The 24,580-nt window shown below is 37.4% G+C and overlaps 1 protein-coding gene across 12 annotated transcripts in view; it reads right to left on the minus strand.

Annotated features, from left to right (window-relative positions):
* KDM6A (lysine demethylase 6A) overlaps positions 1–24,580 on the minus strand; it is a 152,375-nt gene that overhangs the window by 9,563 nt on the left and 118,232 nt on the right. For all 12 annotated transcript variants that reach the window (XM_069024782.1, XM_069024485.1, XM_069024561.1 and 9 more), the window contains 9 exons: positions 12,721–12,850; positions 11,142–11,247; positions 10,216–10,421; positions 7,702–7,766; positions 7,526–7,600; positions 6,050–6,198; positions 4,962–5,076; positions 3,182–3,369; positions 1,880–2,021 (listed from right to left, as the gene is read on the minus strand). In XM_069024782.1, coding sequence (XP_068880883.1) covers positions 1,880–2,021; positions 3,182–3,369; positions 4,962–5,076; positions 6,050–6,198; positions 7,526–7,600; positions 7,702–7,766; positions 10,216–10,421; positions 11,142–11,247; positions 12,721–12,850 — 1,176 coding nt within the window. The remainder of the gene's footprint in view (positions 1–1,879; positions 2,022–3,181; positions 3,370–4,961; positions 5,077–6,049; positions 6,199–7,525; positions 7,601–7,701; positions 7,767–10,215; positions 10,422–11,141; positions 11,248–12,720; positions 12,851–24,580) is intronic.

A 24,580-nucleotide genomic window follows, 5' to 3' on the forward strand; every position in this document is an offset into this window, starting at 1 on the left:
ACAAACCAGAGTTGATCACCCCCCTTTTCCCCCCTCTGCACCCACAGCAGGAACTTGAGATCTGGCTGACAACTGACCTGGATGGGGGTGGCTTAATCCAAGTAAACTGGAAATGGTTTCAGTAGATTGGAAAAAGCGAATGCAGGCACGCCCAAAGTTTTCTATGTGCTCCTCAGCACCTCTGTTTATATGTGATGTACACCTAAAATTTGAGTCTCTTGCTAGAAAAAGCTGAGCTGCTGTCAGCCAGCAAGACAACAGCAAATTACCATTTTGTCCTCTTTCTTCGTAACATTTTAAGTGATTCTCTTAGAGAAGGATGCTGTGCTCAGTCACATTTTTCTCCTTTTAAACCCAAACCATGACAAATGCAAGATGCAAGTGGACAAAATATCAAAATCATATTTTGTCAAGAACATTCCAGAACTCCTTTGAGCTTTACAATAGATGTCTGCTGGGCTTTATATGTATTTTACACAAATAAAGATAAAAGTGAAGCCTGTGGATTTGGTATTCTTAAATGGACTTTTTGGCTTCCTCCCACACTCTCCTGCATTTTCCCCCATTTCTCATTTCTAACTATTCAGTTTCTCTTCTCCTTTTTATGACAGCTGGCATTGGGAATATGAGCACTAATTGCTTAATTGAAGGGGCAGGACTGCCAGGCCTTCAGCAAATACTTTCTTTACCCTAAGTATCAGTTCCTAGATTTTAGGAAAGTATTCACACACAAATACTACCCTATAATCAAGCTTTAGAGTGACTACAAACCTCCCTGTTGTCGACTTCCAGCATTCTCAGTTCTTACAAATTTAACATTTCCCAATGCCACCCTTCTGCAACAGATGTTCAAGCCTAAATTAAATTCCTACTGTAAAAAGGTGTCGCACTCAGATGTCACCAATAAATCCTTCTGGGGGAAAAAAAGACACTCTTTTTCTTTGCCCTTTTTTTCACAAGTTAACTTACCCATCTTTTAAAGCCCATTTCAAGGCAAATAATAAAAGGATTCAATGCTTCTTGATTCAGTATGTTGGTAAGACTAAGAAGGGCTCAGAAATGCTTTGGTAGAGTCAGGCAAAGCAGAGAGTGTTGCTACCAAAGTATTCTCATGATGAGTAATATGCTTTGGAATTCATTCCCTCACTTTCTTTAAGACAAACCTATGTTATATGCTGAAATGTTCATTCATTCCTCAACCTCAGTATGGTGCTGCAATATGATTTACATTTGCTTGAAGATGCACCCTTTAAAGAAAATCACTACAGATGCTTGAAGCCTGGAATATTCCTGCATTTTGGAATATGCGTATGAGAAATGTCACTAAACTCAATTATCATTTTATACATCAATCAATTCATTGTTCACAAGAGCAAAGGGAAGGAGGCACTCAAATTCCTACTTGTCTTTATTTAAAAGATTTATACTGGATCTCCAAATGACAGCATGAGAACACTAACTACAGTTCTAGAAATGCAGAATTAAGTTACAAAGTTAGGCCGTAAAAATGACTATATATTCCAGTTCTAATATTTGGATTGATGACCTAATTTTCTTATTTGTGGTGATATGTACTCTGAACAGCTGCTGTGATCAAAGTCAACTCTTTCTGAATTAAAATTGCTGAATTAAGTTTATGGCACATTTAACTAAAAAGTTACTTACACGATTCTAAAGCTATGCCACAATTAATATCACATAAAAAATAATAAAATTAGGGATACCTATAAACGCTGAGTGCAAAAAACAGAATCCAAAGTAATTTTGGTTTGGTTCCCAGGAACCGAAAAATCTTGCAAAGAATCATTTATAAATCAACCACTGGTTTATGTGTGAAGAGAAAAAGGGCACAGCAAATCTTCAAATAAACAAAACTTACTTTATCATTTCAAAAAGCTTTGGATCTGAGACCTTGATATTCCGAGCCATATTCCATGAAAGGTGAACCATGGGTACTATGGACTTCACGCTCTGCAGCTTATTCCACTCGTACCGTTCCACTGCCAGCTTGTACTGACAGGCTGCACAAACACAGAGTTACAGAAGCAATGAGTCAGGTTAAGGAACAATTATCAACCAAGATCTGTTATAATAATAATTTATATCTTTTAGAGCTAAACTTCATTTTCAACGAGCCGTTCATTCCAACTGCATTTCCGTTCTTTAAAATGTCTTTTTTTAAAAAGTGTATTTATGGTGCTGAAAGAACACACAATACCAGAGCAGCAACAAATACCTGTGAAGACAAGTTACTGACAAGTATTCCATTTCTTTGTGGAACAGGGAGCAGTATTTAAAAAATGGTTAATTAGTAAACTTTCAAATATTCCAGATTAAAAAAAAAAAATCCAGATTTGAAATGTCTGCATCTCACTCTATTCACAATTTATCATGATTTTACACTGCTATGGTATATAATCTCTTCTTGAGAGAAGAAGTGAGTCAGACTTTTTCATTAAGCAGCCTACTCACTCCACCCTTCTTTTAAAGATGTTTTACAAAATTTACTGTCACTGAACATGAGAGGTCTATCAGTCAATCACACAAACCTAGAGATACACTCTTTATTGCACCATATAAAGACACTTTTTAAACTACTCAGGAAAACAGAAGCTTTTTTGGAAGTACATTATCTTCAAATGCATGACAGACTCTTGTTTTAGCTGTGGAATTTCCTTCCACACTCACAGACAAAAATCCTCCAAGACCATGGTTCAAAACTAAAGGCTTCTAGAGCAATAGGTCTGAGAAACCTAACACTCCTTTATGAACTAAATTTTGCAACTGTTTGCATTTCCTGATGTTCTCGCCAAACTGTCCCACCAATATTAGAGGACTAGTCCTTAAATTAATATCAAAGCCATAGTGAAGCATGCTGGGTAGTACAAATTTTGAGAGAAAAAGTTAAGAAATGGCCTAAGAAGACAGTGAATTAATATACACATTTTGTTTTTACAAGCCCATTCAAAGCAAAAGTGCCAAGACTGCATTTTTGCAGCTTTCTCTTCTTCTTACAATGGAATTATTTAAAGTTTCAACACATCATATTTTAAAAATACAGCCCACTGGGGTTTTTTATGTAGTAAAGCATAACAAGTTAGTAAGAACTGGCAGGTTCTGTGCCATGTGCAGTATAATATTACCTGCACATAGTTCAGCACAGGCATTGCTCACACATTACCTGTGAGAGGGCCAACGTTCCATGCGATGTTGTTGCACCAACCAATAGCCTGAACCCAGTGAACAGTGCCAGCATTTATCCACACCAAATCCCCTGGTCTTTGAATAAATCTATAAACTGGGACATTGGCTTCATACAAATCTTCCAAGTTTGGCCACCAAGATCCCATTAGGAAATTCATATTGTTCCTGAAACAAGAGGAAAGATGAAGTCTTCAGCATTTACCAATGGACACATTAGTGGCAGATACTTCAGTGCAACTGCCTGTAAAAAATGACCATCACCATAAATGTTTTCTGCAGCTAATGAGTGACCCAAAAAGAGCAGTCAAAATGAAAGTGTCATGTACACAATTCCTGATCATAATTCCACATTTCATATCCATCAATACATTAGAACACCTACCCATCCATCTGCCCATGTGAAGTCAGTTTAGAGCTTCCAGTTAAGTTCTATTTTCCTTTAAGTTTCCCAGTATTTTATGGATGCTGAGGCAGACAGACCCTTGGTCAGATCTAGTGTGGCACTGGTGCCCAATGCTGTTTTCCTTCATCACTGACTGATCTGCTGTACAGACCACACCAGCTCCCAAGGATGTTTTCTGTTTTGAACATGTACTCACACTGTCTGTGCATGCATGTGGAGCTTGCACATGCAACAAGCAACCTCTTGGCAATATTTTAACTGTGATCCCTGGCTCTGTGCTCTCAGCCAAGAAATGCTGACCCCTCCTGAGCAGCATGGAAAAACTCCATAATCCGTATGGATTTCCTAACTATGAACTCTTCCCCTCTGGTTATGCAAAATCCACACTCCTCTCCCATCCTTATCCCAATATTATACTGTTTTTATACTGCACCAAGAAAAGATTATTTGCAATGCACAGTTTTCAAAGACAATTAAGTGCCTCTGCAGAAGCACTGTAGATATTCTGTGAGGTTACCAAGCTCTCAGTTCCTCTGTCAGCCTCAGAAGAGCAGTGACATGTGAGTAAAAAGGCCTGTTGTGCCAGAGATATGGCAATTCCATCAGTGGAAATTACATTTTTAAGATGGCTTATCTTTCTAAGGGTGGATGAAATAAGAACAGCTGTCAGTAGACAGGCAGAAAATACAGAGACACTGAGATGAATTTGCAGAGCTCTGGAAAAGTTCTGAAGTCAAGAGCTTAATCCAGTTTCAACTGGGTAAGAAAAACCTTCTCCCATACAATCAACCTCAGAGGCTCCTGCCTGAATATTGGCATGATTAAGGATTACAATGATGCTCCCTCTTTTTCATGTGTGTGCATGTACAAACAACTATTGTTCTCTCTGTTTTTAAGGCAACCACTCTACACAAGACACAGCACAGAAATCCTTATCTTACAGCTGTAGTTCCCCAGTGCTCAGGACAGCTCAGCTTTTCCAGGGAGTTACAAATATGTAAGTCTAAGCAAAGCCTGCCATGATGCCTCCTCTGAGCAAATTATGCTTTCCCTCTAAATGCAACAAGAAAACATGGCAAAATACCAATGACTCTGTATTTGCTTCTGTCAAGAGAATTCTGCTTTTTGTTTTTGTTATAGACAATCCAAGTTTCTGTACATTGTACAAATGTGGTATTTTCTATGAACTCTAGAATTTGCATTTTTGACCTACTTTAGAAGAGACTTTTTTGACTACATGGAAATAAATCCATAAAATAATGCCCCCTTAGAACACCCTCAGTAGTTTCCCCCCTCAGATCTGAGAAAGGCACAAAAAATTTGGTAAAACACAAAACCAGCACATTCAGCTTACTTTTCACAGAAGTCATTCATGACACCCCAATAGCTTTCAGGGACAACAAACCATTCACAGTCACCTGGACCAATATTTATATTTACTGAGCAAAAGTTGTTATTTTCTTGATGACCTGAAATTTAAGAGAAAAGTAAACACACTTTATGTAAGGCCTTTCTATCAAAACAATGCCATGAAATGCAAAACCACAATTACTAAAACAACACCACAGTTTAATTATTTTTATATATTTTATATGACACTTCCATACACTATTTAGGTGCTTCACACAGCTAAGCTACCAGTGACATGAGAATTCTGCTTCTGTTCATTTGTGGAAAACAAAAAGTTGGAACCACCAATCTTGGGGATCTGACCAGTATTTCAGCAATTCCCTTCCTGTAGAGATAAATACTTCAGCTCAGATTTTGGGTTTCATGATATCTCCTGACAGTCCTGGTCAGGTGCAAAATTTTGTGACTTCAGGCACTGAACAGACAAGGAGTACAAAAATCTTTCCGAAAGAGATTTCAAAATCCATGTAGAAATGTCCAGTATTTTATCTTCTTTTGACAGCAGGAAAACTGAGCCATAATCCCTAATGGAATTTTATAAAGTTGTACTTCAGAAAAAAACAGACCCTGAAATTTAGTCCAGATTCCTCAAGTCTCAGTCCCGGGCCCCAACACAGCACGATTCATCATAGAGGGTTGAGTCCTGTTCTCAGACAGTAAAAATCTAAGAAAGTGGAAGTTACTGATTTCTAGGATTGCACCAGACTCACTTGGGAAGCCTCTAAAAACTTCCAAGGTATGTAAAAATACAAATACTGTCCACATATCTAAACCCAACCTTCTTTATCTCCTTGAAGAATCCAGTATTGCATGCAAGAGGTCAGCAGGGCAATTCCCTAGCACTGCAGGAATCAGAATATTTCCACTATAAGCACTTTGTGCACGCAGAGTTCAGTTAAGTGAGAAATATAAAAATACTGAATACGTAGATTTATCAAGTTTAGGTGTGCTGTAAGATATAGGAAATCTGCAGTGCAGTTAAATCCAACACCCCACAGTAGAACCTGATTTTTTCATGCAGATTATACTCACCTGGTGTCCTGCTTCCTGGAACCTTCATGTAGAGCTGCACTGTGTTCATGCCCAGGATGGTATGACCAACATGGCTTAGAAGATTTCCTGCTGATACCACACGTACAAAAGCAGGAAGTTTTGTCAGTTCATGGAGTTGCAACTTCCACCTGCAGCAAAATAGCAAATTGACACACTGTGAATCCCTGAAACTCTTAGAAGAGTTTGGGAAACAAACATTATCAGAAAGTTGTTAGCATAGGTTCATAGGTATCTCTGTTACTCTTTAAATTTTGAAGTATTTCCAAATACAACCACAAATCTCACAGGCTAGTTGAGGGGAAACCAAATTTTGTAGCCAAAGCTGAAAACTACAGATCAGAACATCTGGCATCTCTCTGGGATCCTACAAGAACTACTTCAAGTATCAAAATCCAATTCCCTATGAGCCTCAGTTTAGTTATGCTTAGGTTCATTTGAAGTCTCTCCCAATGACTTGTTCAGAGGAATAGTTTATTAGCAACTAGCTTGTATCTACAAATGGAATTTCTTTTCTAGAAAAACGGCATCAATATCTAAAATTCTGTAACAACCTCTAATCACATCCACAGATGTACACACTGATCTTCTAGTGACTGCTACAGAAGATGTCATCATCTTAAGTGGTCCTTACTGCCCAAACACCATAAACTTTTTCTCTCTAATGACTGTAAGTAGACCAGAATTTTTCTACTGCAGCTGGTGGGACTGACAGACTAGACATGCTGGATCTTTGATGGAAACATGTATTAACTAGAGACTGAACCAAATAATTATTACTGGACCATAAAAAAACGCTTTCAGAGTATTTCTAATATTTTCTAAACTACCTTCATCTACTCACAGAAGGATATATAGTTTAAATAATACTCAATTTTTATTTTTTGAGGCTCTTGAGTGGTATCATGGCTTACCCACAGGTAAGCACTGGTCTGGTCTTTGCTATGTATTTTGAACCCTGTTACTGGATAAAGAAGCAAGAGTTATGAAAAGGTGGAAACAGATGACAGTATGAATGAAAAAACCCATGAGTAACAAAAATTCAGACAAACAAAAAACAAAGAAAAAACCTTTAATCTTAGAATTTCTATGCAAAGACTAAAAAACTTGGTATTGTCAGAAGTAATAAAGTAGTAAGCAAACAATTTAAAGCCTCACAATGAAACGAAGGCAATGGATTAGAGAAGGAGGACTAGAAATAATGGTTTCTGATGGATGTTTAACTCATTTCTGGAAAAACAAAAATCCTGGAAAGAGAAGTTTGAAAGGATATTTTAGCATGTGGAGGACTCGTAACAAGAGTTTGAAAACCAAAGGTAACCACTCCATTGTGGAAATGGGGTGTGCAACTGGAATTTATCAACAGACTGACTGGTGTCTGAGAATACTACAATGAATTTCCTGAAGGATTATCATCATGTAGAATGATGTGAGCAGGAGAAACTGTAATCAACTTACTTCTTGTCATCTGACAGGTCAATGTTGGTCCCAAACTTGATTGTTTTAAAAGGTCCTCTTCTCCTCCTCCCAGAGCTGCAAATACAAAAATGTATCAGGCAAATGTGAAAAGGGAATTATGTAAAATCACACATATAACCAACTATAGAATTTAAATACAGTTATACCACACTTACTTATCAGAAGATGTGGATTCATTATCTGAGTGGTCCTTGTGGTGACTCTTCTTCTCATTTTCCTCCTATAAAATGCAATTTTGAAATATTTTTACATAATACACACACACACATAAAAGAACATATAAAATATATAGGTATGAAGTGGTAACACAGACAGATATAATACATTTGTTTCAAGATATCGACACAATTTTTGAAACATCCGTGTCTGTGACTTTGTGTCAACATTTCTTCTTTGTGAAGAAAATAAAAAAAGTTAGTCAAATGCATTGAAAAGAAAATTCTTCATGGCTGCAGATTCCATGACACTCAGGCCAGAACAACAGAAAATGTCTACACTGTAAGTATTTCTGCTGGCCTGCATTCAAGCTGGAAATGAGTATGTTGGTTTGCTCCATTATGAGGGTGACCTGGAATCCAGTATTAAGGAATTCTGTTAACTTTTTCAGATAAGAACATCTACTTTCTTTCAAAGTCAAGCAGGTACCCTGACAGGAAATGAGGATGACTAATATTTGTAAAACTAATTTAATAAACTCTATTATATAAAATCTTTTGAATTTTTCATAGTCATATGCTATTTTAGCACTAGCAGTAGCTGAGACCATGACTAGTGGAAAAAATCCAACCAATATTAAATGATGCAATTTTATCTTTTTTAGCAGACTGTGCTCAAAACCCTATTCTAAAGACTTCTATTTTGGCAAGTATATGGACACAGAAGGAAAAAGAAAAGAGACAAAAAGGAAGAAGGAACTGTCTGGAGTCTATCCAAAGATCTCTGGCTTTGAATGGGATTGTTGTTAAATCTCAAAGTGCCCTGTGTACCTGAGAAAGTCTTATTCATCCTTTGAATGAAGGACAAAGAGAAACAAAAAGGAACCTAGTGATGATGGATTTATCAAATGCTGCAAGACGTGTTAGAAAAGCAATGTAATAGCTGTAAGAGGAATAAAGGAAAAAGATCACTTAGGGCAAGCCAAGAGAACTCTGGCTATAGAAAGAAGAAATAAAGCTTTCATTTAAACACTAAAAGTCACCTAAGGACAGGTCAGAGCAGTGTTAGGCAAAGGACACATGTACAGTGTCTTTCTAATTTCCAGGGGAAAAATGAAAACCATCACTCTTAAAAATTATTTTATGTATTGCATTTTTACCACCAGTTTGTAACAGTGGGGGGAAAAAAAAGAAATCAGAAAACCCTGCAGGACACATTGTGGTGCAAATCCAAAGCTGAGGCTTTCAGTGGTATGTGATCAATTATGTACATTTTTAAACATATCTATTTATATCTATATATAGATATAGACAGATATAGATATATATTATGTTCCAGTGATGTAATGCTCTCCAGTCCCTCTGGAATGACATACAAGAATACAGCACTGGTGCCACTGCTCCTGGGGCACCCTAAAACTTCAGCCAACGTCCTACTGAAATTTATTACCACTGCACAGGAAGAAAAATCCCAAGTTCTAAAAGATTTCCGTGCCCCGTGCTTCCCAGTGGTATTCCTGTTTCTTTTCTTCATCCTGTACCAGCTCAAAGCCTTATGACTAGATTCCCTTCTGTTCTCTTTAACTACCAATTAATTTCTTTGTTTCTAATCCTTTCCTCTAAAGCACAAAATTTTAACTTAGAATTTCTCTGTCCTTTCTTACTGAAATCATTCCTGTTTCTGTGTAAAGGCAGTGAAAACTGCAACAGTCAATTCCCCACACTGACATTTTCCCTATTTTCTATAGAACAACTGGTCAAAATTATCTTCTTGTCTTAGCTCTGCCTTAGCCCAATCTTTTTGCAACACCAGGTAACATAAGCCTCCAAGGAGTGCCCATAGCCAGTTTCAAGAATGTGCTCACTACTTGAGTAAAAAATATTAAAAAGTAATACTAATAAAATCACATTTCACAGAATCCCAGAGTAACAGAATAGTTAGGGTTGGCAGGGACCTCTAGAGATCATGGAGTCCAACCCCCCTGCCAAGGCAGGAAGGGGAAATATTATTTCTAATACTTCAGTCTGTCACATAAGTCTAAAAACTTCTAAACTAAGTACTAACTGCTATGTTTGGAACCCAACAAAAGACAAGTATTAGTGTAAACTTCTGATAGACCACATCCAAATTAATTCAGGACAGTATGAAGAATAAGGAATCTGATTTCAAAACAAGCATGAAATTAGAAGCAATCCAAATTTTTAAAAAGCCTCGAGTTCTAAGTATTTTAATGTGAATTTTGACATTATAATAAGAAAGCTTAAACTTATAAAGTTTTAAAGCCATGGGTTTTACATCATTAAACTGAAGTTTACACTAAGCATTTAGGAAGAATTTACTATTTTACCCTCTATTCAAAACAGATCTTGAAAATTTACCTGTGCTCTTCATGCTAATGAAAATGTCTCTTTTTCCTTAGCAGTTTCTGCTTTTTCCAACAGCCATTATTAATTGGCTCCAGAGACATTACTGCAGTCCATGAATTATAACCCAAATAGTAGCAATTAACTTACCCTTAAAGACTCCTGGAATGAGGAGGCCTGGTACTGTGCATATTTAGCAATTGTTGTATGAGATCTACTGCTTTCACAACGCCAGATTTTCTTTGTTCCAGTGGGGTCCCAGTTTTCATCTGCTGGCTGCAGTAGTTGTGTCCTTACTTCTACTATGTGTTCATTATTTGCTTCTACCAATGTCTTAGTAGAGAAGAGTCCTAGATCTAATCAATAGCAATAAAATTAATAAATGAAGGTTAAAATAGAATAAAAAGAATTCAGGAAAATGCCTGAATGTTATCGAAAGGTTTACTCTAAAATCATTTTTACCCATTAGTCTTCACAACACTGCCCACCTGAATGTTAATTATTGACACCCAAAAAACTTTTCTCCATACATCCAGTAGAAAATTAGAAAAAACTTGGCAGCTATGGACTATATTACAAGAAACATTTTACATGTCTTGGGTGAACAGATCTGCAAACATCGTTCAATTCTATTACCAAGAAAGCATTTTTCAGAGCTGAGTTTTAGGAATGAACTTCCATCACATAACGTCTCCTACCAGTAGTGATAGTTTATCTGTCTACAGACTTGAAAAAGTTGCACTGTCAAATTACAGACCATTAGATCTAAACAAAAAGACATGCATCCAGTTTTTATAGGAAAATATCTAGCTGTAAACTTCCATATCCACAGCTCAGCTTCTCTCTGTGCTCAACAAAATCTGCTGTATTTGTGGTGGGGTTTTTTTTGGCATGACCAAGATTAGAAACAACAGCAAACTGAGAAATGACAAATTACCCCAACGACTTGGAATATACAGGTAATACAGTATTACAGAAATAAAATATCCACTTGTAAGAACTGAGAGATGTCTCTTTAAAAAACATACATTTCCCTCCAAAAGAAAAAAAAAAAAAAAAAAAAAGGGTAAATTTACCTAATTTAAGCGCTCCAGCAAGGCCACGTATTACAGTAACAGGGTTGTTTGGATTTGTACAAAATTGATGTAAAGGTGGAAAGAAAGCATCTCGTTTATTTTCCAACTGCAAAATTATAACGGAATATTAGATGTCAGATCAATCTAGATTCCTTAGTTGTAAAATAAGAAAGAATAGTAAAACAAAAGAGAAGTAACAGATAGAAACCAGGATTTTTTTCCATTTCCCTGCACAGTGGGGAATGAACAGCTACACCATACAATTCTTTCTATGGTAAATGCTGGGTTCACTCCTGAAATTATTTTGTTACTGTAATTTGTTTCTTGGCATGAATTATTCCCAGGTTGCTTCAGCTTTGCAACTCAGATTTCCTGTACTTAATTTCTTTATCTGACAGTAGCCTTGTACATTCCCTAAATCTACAGAATTCTCTGAAGAGCAATACAGTTTCTTTTCAGAAGTAAAAAAGCGCTAATTTTACAGATAATGTATACAAGAAACAGTATAATTAAAAGACTACTCTCATGACATATCTCATGTTAACCAGAAAGGTTGATTTGATTTTCTTATGCTTCTCTACACCTATAACCTCAATTTTATGCTATAGTCTCCCTCCTGATTTTTTTTTCAATTGCTATGAATCCTTTAGAATGCCGAAGGCATTTCCAGCAATAAACAAAACACAGCACAGAGTCCCCAACAGTGGCACATCTGCACAGTCTGGGGCAGTGTGGTGACTTCCCAGCTTAGTGAGGACTCATCAAAGCTGGGATGCACTTTTATTAAGGCATATGAGTTCAGGTGCAATGCCTGGAAAACAGCTGGAAGCACTATTGCATCCAGCCTAACCCAGCCCTCAGGCAGCCTCTTGGGCACCATCAGACCCAAGTGCCAGCCCCTCCTGGTCCCCGAACTGAGGTGACCAAAGCCAACTCAAGCTTTTCACACTGCCTGTATGAACATACTGTAATTTATTCTTCTGCTATTAAGGAAGTGGATATCCTGTAATTTATTCTTTTATTACTAAGGAAGTTAACTCAATAAAGCTATTATGAAATTTTATTTTCAGAACAGAAGTTTCAATGCTTGCATGAGGAAACAGTACTCAACTAAACCCTGGCTTTTCCTGGTGACATTTTGTTCTTAACATCACCTCAACTTTTATTCATTTATCTTCACTATGTTTTGAAGCAAACTGTTATGAGTTTAATTACTTGCTCATTTATACAAAGCTGTCACTTGCAAAAACTGTACGTGCATTTTTGAAATATTGTGCATTGTATCTAACGAACTGTTTTGCTTATTCTGCCAACGTTTTGAGTATTAAAAAAAAACTAAAGTATTTTTCCTTTTGTTTACTGACATTTTTAATTTACAAGTACTTTCAAAGGCAAACTATGTCACAAAATTATCTTTAAGGTTAGCATTTCTCCTGCTTATATACCCATTTGGAGAGCACTGTAATTAGAGCTCAGCGATGAACAGTGCATCTTTAAAATAATTACATTATGTAACTCAGATATCCAAACAATTACAAAAGACAGGCAGCAATGCACTTCTGCCACTAGATTTACTTACATAAATACTAGGTGTAGGTGGATTCAGCTTGTCCTTTGGCAAGGGAGGGTATGGTGGAGGCGGTGGTCGTGGAGGTGGGCATTTATCCAATAGAATACTACTGTTAGATAAGCCATTTTTACCCAGATTCCTAAAAGGAAACAAGAGCTGTCTCTGTCAATACTTGACAAATAAAATAAATGCACATCAGTGTAATCTCTTATGCAAAATAATGCTGTATAAGGAGAAACCATAATTTAAGATGCAAATAAAGCTTGTGTGTTTTAATCAAGAATTTTCCATGTATAATTTGATATTATTCAAACTTATTCCCACTTTGCCTGCTGAATCTGCAACATCACCACAGTAATTTTAAATAAAAGCAACATGACACATTTGACAAAGTTTAACAGGAAAAGAATGTTTCAACTGGAAATGGAGAAGAACCTTAGCAAGTGGATGATCATTCCACAGGAGCCGAGGTAGCAGAGCAGAAGTCAGAAAATGCCCATGTCTCAACCAAAAACCTGCTGAGTCACGAAAACCAACTACAGCTACACTACAGACACTGAACTGGACCACACCTACCCCTCCCTGCCTTACACATTTTGAAGCAGAAGGAACCACTGCTGCATAATCCATTTTTTGGAGCAATAAAGAGAGAGGCCCTACCCCCAGTGAGTAGCTGTGTCAACACCCCTGTGTGTGACTCCAGGGAGAACCTCTCTGCCTGTATTTGCAGCCTCTCCCTGGAGATTTCCAGGTGTGCAGGACCCTGTATGTGTAGTTTCTCCTATGATGGATGACCTGAAAAGCTTAGCCTGTAGTCAATACCCAGTCACCATCACTGGAAAGTACTGACAAAACCATCCTTTACAGTCTTGTTAAAAATGACTCAACTTCTTCAAAATTCTTCCAACTAAACACTATTCAAATCCTTCTTCGAAACTCACTTGATTCACTGTTGTTACATCCCACAAAACAGGATGTTTCTAACGTACAATTTAGTCATATATCTTTACAAAATTCACTGGTTACTAAAAGGTTTTTTTGATAACAACAGTCTTCAGCAGAAAACACAGCTGACTTAACATTAGATGAAACTCCCAGCAACAGAGATTGTTTCTATAACTGAGAACATGGTACAGCCAGGTACTGGGTCATGAGATCACAGCTTTAAATCAAGCTACCACAACCCCTAAGATGGACTTGGGGCTTGAGATCAGATCAGACTGACATGACAAACACTTCAAAAAAAAACCAAGCAAACAGTTCACACCCCCAAAAGCACACCTGTCAAAGTATCAAACAACTTATTCCTTGTGCTAGGTGAGTCCAATGCCACAATTTCACTTCCAAGAAAGTGAAAGAGTGATGCAGAAGCTTTGATTAATCATCATCCAACTTGGCAAAAAAATCACTGGCCAGTGCTTAATGTCTGATGTAGTTACTGCAAAGGCTTCATTGTCCCCACATACACAAAAAAATGCCTACAAAGCAAACAAAAAAAGAACCCAGAAATAATAAGGCAATGTAAAATCATCGCTACACAGAAATTTACTGACCACAGCTGAATGAACCTGAGATTCAGACCATTTATGCCAAGTGAAACTAGACTCTAAACAGAAGTACCAGATGTTACTATATCCTCTGCATTACCAAACTGAGAAATAAAACAAACACGGAAGTGCAGTACTAAAAATAAGAGAGAATTTTGACAAAATTCAGTTTGCATTGATAAACAGTTCTCAGGAAATTTTTAAGTCAAGGAAAATGAGAGAAAGTGAAGAAAAAGGGACATTGCTCAGAACTAGCATGACTTGAGCTGCTGCAGTCACAGCAAGGTAATTACAGTGAAAGCTCAGTAAAGCCAAAGCACATGGGGGTTTCAGGGAAGGGTGACAATGGAGGGAGGAGAAACTTCTGTACACTTAAGAGTACAGGTCTATACACTTAAACCACAGGTCTGAAAAGGGAGAGGAGAAAGGGAAAGAAACAGACAGTACAAGGGAAAAATTCAGACGAACAGAGAGATCTCATAAACCCAGCACTTGAAGCTGATATTACCAGTTGCATGCTATAATTTCCTATTAAGCTACCAAAACTCTGTGTGGAAATTTAAGAGAGGAAAATGGACAAAGAGAAGAAAAGCTGAGATAGCAAAACATTCATAATTTAAATGGCACAGGAAACAGATGGGCAGAATATTTAAAGTTGTATTTAACAGACCAGCTTCACTCTATCATCATTTTTTTTTCCTATCATCTTTTTTTTTAACTATGAATCAGAATATCTTACTATTAATAACAAGGCAAGAGAGCTATTAAAGAATAATTCTGTAATTGTTAGTGTGCCAAACAGAGCAATAGAAATTATAAAAAACACTACAGAAGTACTAAAAATATTTGCTACCACAGTGTGAGTATCCACTGCCAGCCTCTCCACTTCTGGAAATACAGAACTACAGGAAGTGCAAGGAAAGTGAAAGACCCTTCTTGACCATTGCAACTGTGCTGAAAATCCCACAGATCTCAGTTTCAAGAATGCAGTTTTTCTGAGAGGATTTCATAGTGGCTAAATGGGGCAACAAGTGCACTGCTCAAGACAAAACAAGCATGACTTACACCCCCAAAAGAAACTGGATAACCAGTCACCTACAACACTGGGATGAAGGAATGAAGAGAAGGACAAGCTTCATTCACTTAAATTGACTTGCACAGGAAACTGGCTTGTTGTGGACTGTGCAGGGACAACACCCTTCATTCCCACAGAGTGGGAAGAGAAGGCAGGAGCAGCTGTCATGCTCAGAGAGGCAAGGACAGGGGTGCACAGTGACATGCAGCCTGTCCTGAGCCACAGCTGCAGCACTCAGTCCACGGCAAACTCCTCTGGGGGTGAAAACAGCAACAACTCATTGAAGTGCTTCACCCTGAGGACCAAACTTGAACTGCCATGCTTAGAACATCAACCATTATGGATGAAACTGGTGCCTCAATTTCACAAAACCACAGAATCAATTAAGTTGAAAAAGACCTCTGGGATCATCGAGTCCAACCTATGACCAATCACCACCTTGTCAACCAGAAAATTGACACTGAGTGCCATGCCCAGTCTATCCTGAAACACCTCCAGGGATGGGGACTCCACCACCTCCCTGGGCAGCCCCTTCCAATGTCTTACCAGACTTTCTGTGAAGAAATTCCTCCTAATTTCCAACCTAAACCTCCCCTGGTGCATTTTAAGACTATGTCCTCTTGTCCTGTGTGCTTGGGATTATTTCATGTGGTCATGGGATCTCTTGAATAAGCAATCATCACATTCATTAAAACACCCCTTTTAATTCTATTTTACCGCTTTCTAGGATACATTCCCACAGCTTCTAAAAGACAGTTTACAGCCTTCAGTCTTAGATAAGGACTTCCCCTCTGGCTGTGCCTAAACACCAGAAGCCCAGGTGTGACACAGTTTCAACAGTCACCCACAGAAAACTTATCTGGCAGTTACCAGACACTTTTTAGGTACTGGATTGACTTGCATCATCCCACCTGACAAAAAGAAGTAAGTATCAGGGAGGTTTAAAGCTGCCTGTGTTACACAGCTATACCAATTTTAACTCTGTTTTATAATAAAAACTCTGCCTCAAAAAATATTAAAGTTAACAGGATAAACTTTATTTTCCAAGAACCAAGGATAATTATAATTAATTATCATTCTTTACATTTATTTATCACCTCAATATTTTTATTATTTCACTCAAGCCTTATGTCAGACTGAGAGAATTATTTCTCTCTGTTTCTCAGGAAGTGTGCTCCTCAAGTCCTCTGGAACTTTTCCTGTTTTCCAAGAACTATTAAAAAAAAATCTGTATGAATTATAAACAGTTCTCTGGCTCGCTCTTTCAGAGTTCATGGATGTATGTTATCTGGGCCTCTGACTTAAAAATGCCAAATTTAAGTATAACTGCTGTTTAACCTTCTCCTTGAAAAGAGAGTACAACCTATGATGTGAACATTTTATCTTTTTCCCAAGCACAGAACAAAAATATTTACTGAACACTGTTGCTTCTATTGAGCTTCTATTAATACTTCTGTGCAGACATTATTTTTTTGATTCTTCTTTTTTGTTTTCGTCTACAGGTTTTCCTGTTCCAAACACAATTTCTGTGTTTTCTAGAACTCTTAGCTTCAATAGTTTTAAAAATACTTGCCCTTTTTGTTTCTACTTGGGAGATAATGACTTTTTGATGATAGTGAAAAGTTCCTAAACAACTTCCAGTTATCTATACATTTGTGTTTTAGGTACAATTTACAGGTCAGAACAGCGTAAATTACAAGCATTTGTGCTTAAGCAGTTATTTTTGTTGTGAAGTCAGTCTAAGTGAATTATTATTTGAGGATTAGCTGTATAAGAATTAACAAGGTTTTACTGCTCAAGAGATTATAGTTATTCTGAGGAACAAAATTAATACCCTCTCTTCCCCCAATAAAAATCACATTTAAAATGAATACAAGGAATAGTGCATTTATTTGATACTGTATCTCAATTCTATCAGAATTAATTAATCTACACAGAGGAAGGAACAAGACTTTTCAAAACCTGCCTGCAGGAGGGATCAGCTGAAGCACTGGGTTGCACAGCACTTACTTGATGCAGTCCTGGTTCAACCCAGAAATACCCACCCTTCACAATTAGCAGATAGAATCATTATTGTGAGTTATTACAAAACCACAGAAAAACGCCTGTCAATCCCCACCACCCTGGGAAGGAGGTGGTTACACACAACACCCCGAGGTTCACCTCCCCAAGCTCCTTCTGTAGCCAGGGAATAAAGAGAGGAGCTCTCAAAGGGAATAGAAAGAAGTCAAGTCAAGCTTACATTATGCTTAAATGCAAGTAATGCCAGATAATTACACAACCTGTTTATCATGCAATTCTCTACCCCAGCCTTTCACAACCAGGTACTAGCTGGCAATACTCCCAGAGATCTTTCATGAAACCTACAGAAAATCCTACAATAGAACTGTGGATTTTCTCATTATGCAAATGTATTTCTAATTATTTTTAAATTCTCTTCTGGTTTTGACCTCAATAGTACAGGTTGGCAGTGAATTTCATAGGTTAATTACATGTTATGTAAGAAGTAATGTTCGGTTTTTTTCCTTTTCTTAATGACTTTTACATCTTTCCTCTCTATTTCATTTGCTAATCACCTCGCTCTTAGGCTGTAAGACAAACAGAATCACATAAATGACTTATGTAAGAAAAGCATTTCAACAAGTGGCACCAGACTTTTTCATACACTTGCCTTGCCCTCTGAACTGTATATTTTCCTATGTTGGTTTTTTTTTTTACTCCCAGATAATTCTGCTTCCCATCTGCAGATTTCTGTATTTGGCTTTTGAACAAAAAAAATTTCTTATTCCAAGCAGTGTTTAGCTTGTGAAATCATAGTATTTCACATTTTATGCTTAAAACTTTTGCTGTGGTGAAGTTCACTTGCTGGATGTAACATGCCTTTACAGCAACTGAGCAATTCTGTCTTGAAGCCAAAACAATCCTTTCTTTGTAGGTGAAATTCCCAATAAAACAAGAATTGCTTTCATTGTTTTGAAGAACAAAACATAAATTTAATCCAGGTCCTTCCCTCACAAAGCACTTCCCCTCAAATAGATTTAGGTTCTTTTCCTGTGGACCATGAAGTTCTCAAACTAGGGATTCACTGACTTCTCAGAGCAGGCTCAAGGAGCAGCACCTTCAGTAAGGACAGACCAAATTTCTCCTGCCCCAGACTCCAACAGAGCCCTCAGGGCAAGGAGAAGTCAGCCCACTTCAGCCTCTGCACTGCCCTTCCCACTCCTCCTCAGGACATGGATTTACTGCACTTGTACAAATGCTGGCCATTTATCAGACCCTTTTCCAGACTGTTTAGCCCAGACCACTTTTCACAGAACCAACAAATCATTAAGGCTGGAAAAGACCTCTGGGATTGTGGGAACCCAGAATGCAGAGAATATTTCTCTGCCTGTTTTGAAGGGTTCTAACCCCCTGAACAGTACTGTTTTTAGCCTTTGTCCATGGGAAAATTTGCCTAGCCTCTGGGAGGAATTTGAATCTACAATGGTGTGAATTAGGTGATAGAATACTATGTGAGATTATCACAGGGTGAAAAATTTAGAGTTTTTAGGTCTATTTCCATAGTAAATAGAGAAAAAGCAAAAAAACCATCAAAATGGAGGATTGTTGTTCTCCAAACCTTCTTCTTCCTCTTCTTTTTCTACTACTCCATATTCTGCAGTAGAAGTAGTTTGGGATGATTGGATACAGAGTTCCACAGTTCCTGCCTACGCGATTTAGGAACTTGTTGGACACTGGTAAAAACGTGAAAAGATCTTGCATTTTAAGTTTTCATTGGGTAATTTACTTTTAAAAAGGCTGTGAAATCTTGATAAGTTGTCCTCTTGGTGCATTCTCTGCTCTGTGCTATGTCTAGGCCACGCCAGTGGCTTGTACTCCTTAAGTAAGAATTAATAAACCCCTATCTGGAGACTGAGAAGCATGAAGTCCCACTCACCTCCTTTTTTCTCCTGGCAAAACTCTGAACATCTCCCCCATCAGGGAAGACAACAATTAATAACATGGACAGCGTTAGGGATCATCGAGTCCAATCTGGGACCAAACACCACCTTGTCAACTTGACCATGGTACCACATGCCACCTCCAGTTGTTCCTCGAACACCTCCAGAACAATGATTCCACCACCTCCCTGGGCAGCCCATTCCATGCCTTATCACCCTTTCCATGAAATAATTTCTCTGTTCGCTGTCCTGTATTTTTATCACTTTACACAGCCCCTTGAGAGGCAGCTCATGTCTCCTGCTCTCCTGTCAGTTTCTTTTCTCAATGGATTGCTCTATACTTTCCCTCTTTGAACACCAAGCAAAAGAACTATAAAAAGGCCTTATTAGCCCCTTGTAATACACGTTACAGTCAAACCTATGCCTCTCATTTGCCTTCCCCAGTTATTGGTAAAGCTTTCAAGTTCAGAAATGCTTTTAGAGTTTTCAAATGAGTCTTTCCATGTATCACCATAAAAATGACAAGGACAACTCCCAGCTGACATGAAATTGCCCATTTACCCAGCTGGGCTCTTCAGAACTGTCTGAGGACCTCTTACTCTAAGTTTTGGTTGGACCTTTGCCTGTTCTTTCAAGACTGTGAACAAACTTTAATAAATAATGAGGAAAAAAAATAATAACCAAGATATTTCTTACTTATTTTATGATAAACAAAATAAATCAACTCAGGAACTTCTCTACACTGCTTAAAGGAATGACCTGACTGCAGGTCAGTTTTAGAAAGCACAACTGGTAGACTTTCTTAACTGAGCTGGATACCGGATTTTTATCCCTACTCAGGGATGTTAATTAGATGCACCAGTTGAAACACTGAGTGCGAAATCAGCTGGTTTCACTTCAGTAGAAATAAACAGCTCGAGTGTTAAATCTCAAGTCTTGTGATAATGTTTCATTAATTCTCCTTTCAGAAAGATTGCTCACAGGGAAAAGATACTTACATTTCTAAGAGCACAGAAAAGAGCTTTTGATAACAGTCTCTTTAAGGAAACCTGATACACAACCAGACCAAGCACTCTTCTTTTTTCCCCCATGTATTAACAATCGGCTTTTCCAGTAACAAACCCAGAGCAGTTATTCTTAGCATATTTTCTTCTTTTAATTACATGGTTTTCACTTATGCTCAAAAATTATTTGGGGCTGCGTTGGTTATTTGTTGTTTTGTTTTTGTTGGTTTTTTTTCAAAATGGCCTTAACAGGAGATTTTCTCTGGGAATCTCAGGAAAAAGAATTAATTTAATAGTGCACTCTTTTATCTGTTAATTTGCTCAGAGACTTAAAGAAATTTACTTTACTATGTAAACAGTTTATCAAACATAGTTTAGTTGGTTTATAACCACCTTAAAATTTACTGTTGCAACCAGCTTTATTGGTAGGGAAGACTAACCAAATGAAACTTACCCTTCCCAGAATCACCACCTCATTTTATCCCTATACTCCAACAGCAGTTTAACAAGATGAGCACATTTGCCACCCTACTGTTCTCCAGAACAGCATCTTAATGAGATTTGCATCTCTGAGTCAATAGCTCAGCCCCTGCATTTCTCAGTTCCTTGTGGCTTTTCATTGACATTGTCTGGCCCTTCAAGGGAAGTTCCTTGTACAAGTATCAGTTGCTGTGCCAGCACCCTATGTCTGACCCCTTCTCAGCCTCCTCAACAACCTCATTTCACCCCACGAACAGAATGGGGCTCTGTTAAATATTTTCTCAACATTCGCACCAAGGAAGATGGATATAAAGAAACTTTTCAGCCTCCGCAATTATCTTGCCCTACTTAAGTGCTCACTTTAGTCTTTGGCAAAACAAAGCATTTACCAAGTCTGTTTCTACAGAGCAGACAACCTATTCACACGTAATAAAAGAAGAATCAAACTGAGCTTTCTCTTTGGCATGTGTTTTGCATTTTATGACACAAAGCATCTCCTTTCACCTAATGGCTTCACTTGAGCAGCTTTTATTAAGACAACATTTGTTTACATAAAGCAAAATGACAGTCTCCCAGCATTTATTTTTGTCTAACTAATTCTAATTTTATTTTATTGTAACTCAAGCCTTCTGAATGCCTGTTCTAATAAATTGCTTTCACTTTATAACCCACCAAATTTCCATATTACTGATGCTCCTTTGTTCTTAAGCAAAGGCACAAAACCCTTGGAACATTAACAGGTCACTTTTTGGTGGTGAGCATTACCACGTTGCTTCCTGATAAAATCCCTCCTGTGAAATGAGGAACTTCATTATCTTGCAGTTCACTCTCCTGCAGTAGGTCAATTGTAGTTACCTTGTGAATCAACTCTTGTGCATTACTTAATCCCAAACTGCTACTAATTCCAGGTCTTTTGTGCTCTAAGCACAAATAAACCTGTAGGGGCTGAAAGATGCAAAAAATGGCTCCTCTTAGACAAGACTTTTTTTAAACTTGCATCTGAATAAAACAAAATTATTTAACAAAAAGACATCTGAGGACTTCAATGCGGCTTACAAAGAATATAAACACCCTGGTTTTGATGTAAGCATATAGTAAACAGAGCCAAATGCAGAATAATGAGGAAGAAAATAAAAACGATTAATCTAATGCTCCAGCTATAAAAAAATCCAAGTTATATCCACCTGTTCCTACCTGCCAAATGTCTATTTTCGCCTAGAGAATACCACCAAGGCAACAGGGCAACAGATTGTATCAAGTGACTATTGTCAGATAGCAAGAAGAATATGCCAGAAGATAACAGAATATAATTATCCACACAGGAGATGAAGCCAGAATGTCTTTCTGAACAGATCAAATAAAATAAGGGTATGTATGTAACAACTGACACACATGAATACATTTAAGGCCTAACAGAGTGTAGCTCCAATATATAAAAACTAGTTCTACAGGACAATTCCCCTCTCCCCATGCATTAAGCTTATTCTAGCATAGGTGTCTGGAGTCTTGTCTGGTCTTAATTTCTGTTGTGTTTTAGGGTTTATTTGTTGTTTTTTCTTTTTTTTTTTTTTTTAAGAAAAAAACCCAATTATTTTAATGTTTTCTACTGTGCTTAGCTTTTCTGCAAGTTTTACAGTAACTCTAAAAATCAACACTTTTGGTCACAAATTCATATTTGAACCACAAGATACCACTTACAGAGACTGCACATCCAAATACAATCAGTACTACGGGAAGTACTTCCAATTCTTTGTTTTTGCAATACCTTACATTGTGTTAAATAAAGGTCAACATGCAGTATTGAAGTTCACAGTATCTGATATACTAGCATACAAGTATCTTCCATTTTACTATGTATAAATGGGGATTTTTGGCCAATTAGCAGGTCTTTCAGCAGATTATCTTCTAAAATTCTCCTTCCCAGACATTTTGCTCTATGTCAGTCATGCACACAACCCCCCTGACAAGGATGTTCTGCCCAAAATTCTGCTCCAGAGCTGTCATGTGTATGCCTGCGCATCTTAAAACAAAGCAAGGGCTAATCAGCTACTCAGTAAAAGGCTGGGAAATCCTTGTATTCAACTTTATGAATATAAACTGTCAGACATATTAGAATAGTGGGGAGAAAAGCCCCACCATTAATATATTATATAGTGTTTATACAGAGAGTTATAATTTTTATTAGTATGAAATAACAGGTAACCAGCTCTAGAGCAGGTGAGTTACTGTATTTCTCAGAATCTCTTATTATTAGAAGACATATGCAGTTTCCAGAAAGCATTGTTTGCCTAGAAGAAATCCTGTCTCTAAACCCGTAAAAGTAGTCCAGACTGATGCATTTCTTGACCGCAGAGTTGCTAAAAAAAACAAGTCTCTCCTCCACTTTTCCCACTGCCCACCTTTCCTTATTATCCAGCTTCTAAGTCTTCAGCCTTGCTGAATGAAGGTGCAGACAGGCTGAAGAGGGAGCTCTCAATCTCTACTCAGTATAAAGAAAGAAAAAAAATAACATCTAACACCTTTTGAGCTGTCTGCAAACTACACGGGACAAAGTATTAGCTTACCTCCCTTGAAAAATTATGATTATGTGAGCCTGGGAAAAAATACAAACTGTAAGAAGCCAAGTGAAACACCTTTATGAGCCTCCCTTTATCTTGGAAATTAAGTATCACTAGGAATACTACACCTCCATCAAAGAGCACAACTGCAAGGACTTGCTGGCTTAGACTTCTGTAGCTAAAATGATGAATGTTTTGCTACCGAACACAAACTGCAGATCTCTCCTACAACAGCACACTAAGCATATCAAAATGCAACATTTCACTGGAGTGAGGCACTTCCCATTACTCTCCCAAGAAAGCTACATGCCAATCTTGGAGACAGATCAGTTAAACTTCTACAAAAAACTTACAACTTTCTGTGAGTTTATATTATGCCTATTTGCAATGCACTCATCCTAACACCATACACTGAAGCTATTTTCATTCTTTTACTAGAAAGAACACATACATGGTTGCAATTAAAAAAAGAAAAGCTGTTAAGCTGTTAATTTTTATGAATGTAATATGTGTAGAAGTGTCACTTGGAAATGAACATTACAATAAGACTTAATATTTGAAAGATGACAAAATAAGCTCCCTGAAGATTTTTTTTCTCTCTTTTACAAAATTTATCTTGGTAACAGAGAGCGACAGACTGCTATATCATGGATCAGTATTAGTCATCAAATCCCACAACATTAGGAACCATGAGCTCTCCATCACAGTAACAAGTGCAGGTTTTTTTGTAGAATAATATAAACATGCTTTTATACTATTTTTTTAATATCAAAAAGAGTAATGCTCAAAGCCACCACATTTGCTATATAAAACACAGTAAACACATATCCTAAATAAAATGTTTTGGAGTATAATGAGGTGACAAAAATTCCAACAAGAATTAGAACAGAGAAAAAAACAGATAACATTTCAACTAAAAGAACTGCAAACACAGTTCAGTATGGAAAACAGCAGAGTATAGCCCAAAACATTCAATAACTGTATGCTTATGATTAAAGAGACTTCTGTGAACTTTAAAGGCATCTTAGGTAACATTTTCACACACAGTGACAACTGTAAAGCATGCCTACAGAAATTACAGTGCTCTAAATGGTCATTCCAATTTCCAGACTGCCTAGATTTCAAACAAAATTTAAGAAAGCAGCGAAATCTCTCCAAAGACTACCAAGAAAATCTGAGGACTTTTGAGATATTTTACATAGAGAAGGCTGTGAGCAGCAAGCACTAAATGTGAATTTGCAAAGCTAATGACTACCTGACAGGC

The sequence above is a fragment of the Aphelocoma coerulescens genome, chromosome 1, assembly GCF_041296385.1.
Source record: "Aphelocoma coerulescens isolate FSJ_1873_10779 chromosome 1, UR_Acoe_1.0, whole genome shotgun sequence".
In the NCBI taxonomy this organism is placed as follows: domain Eukaryota; kingdom Metazoa; phylum Chordata; class Aves; order Passeriformes; family Corvidae; genus Aphelocoma; species Aphelocoma coerulescens.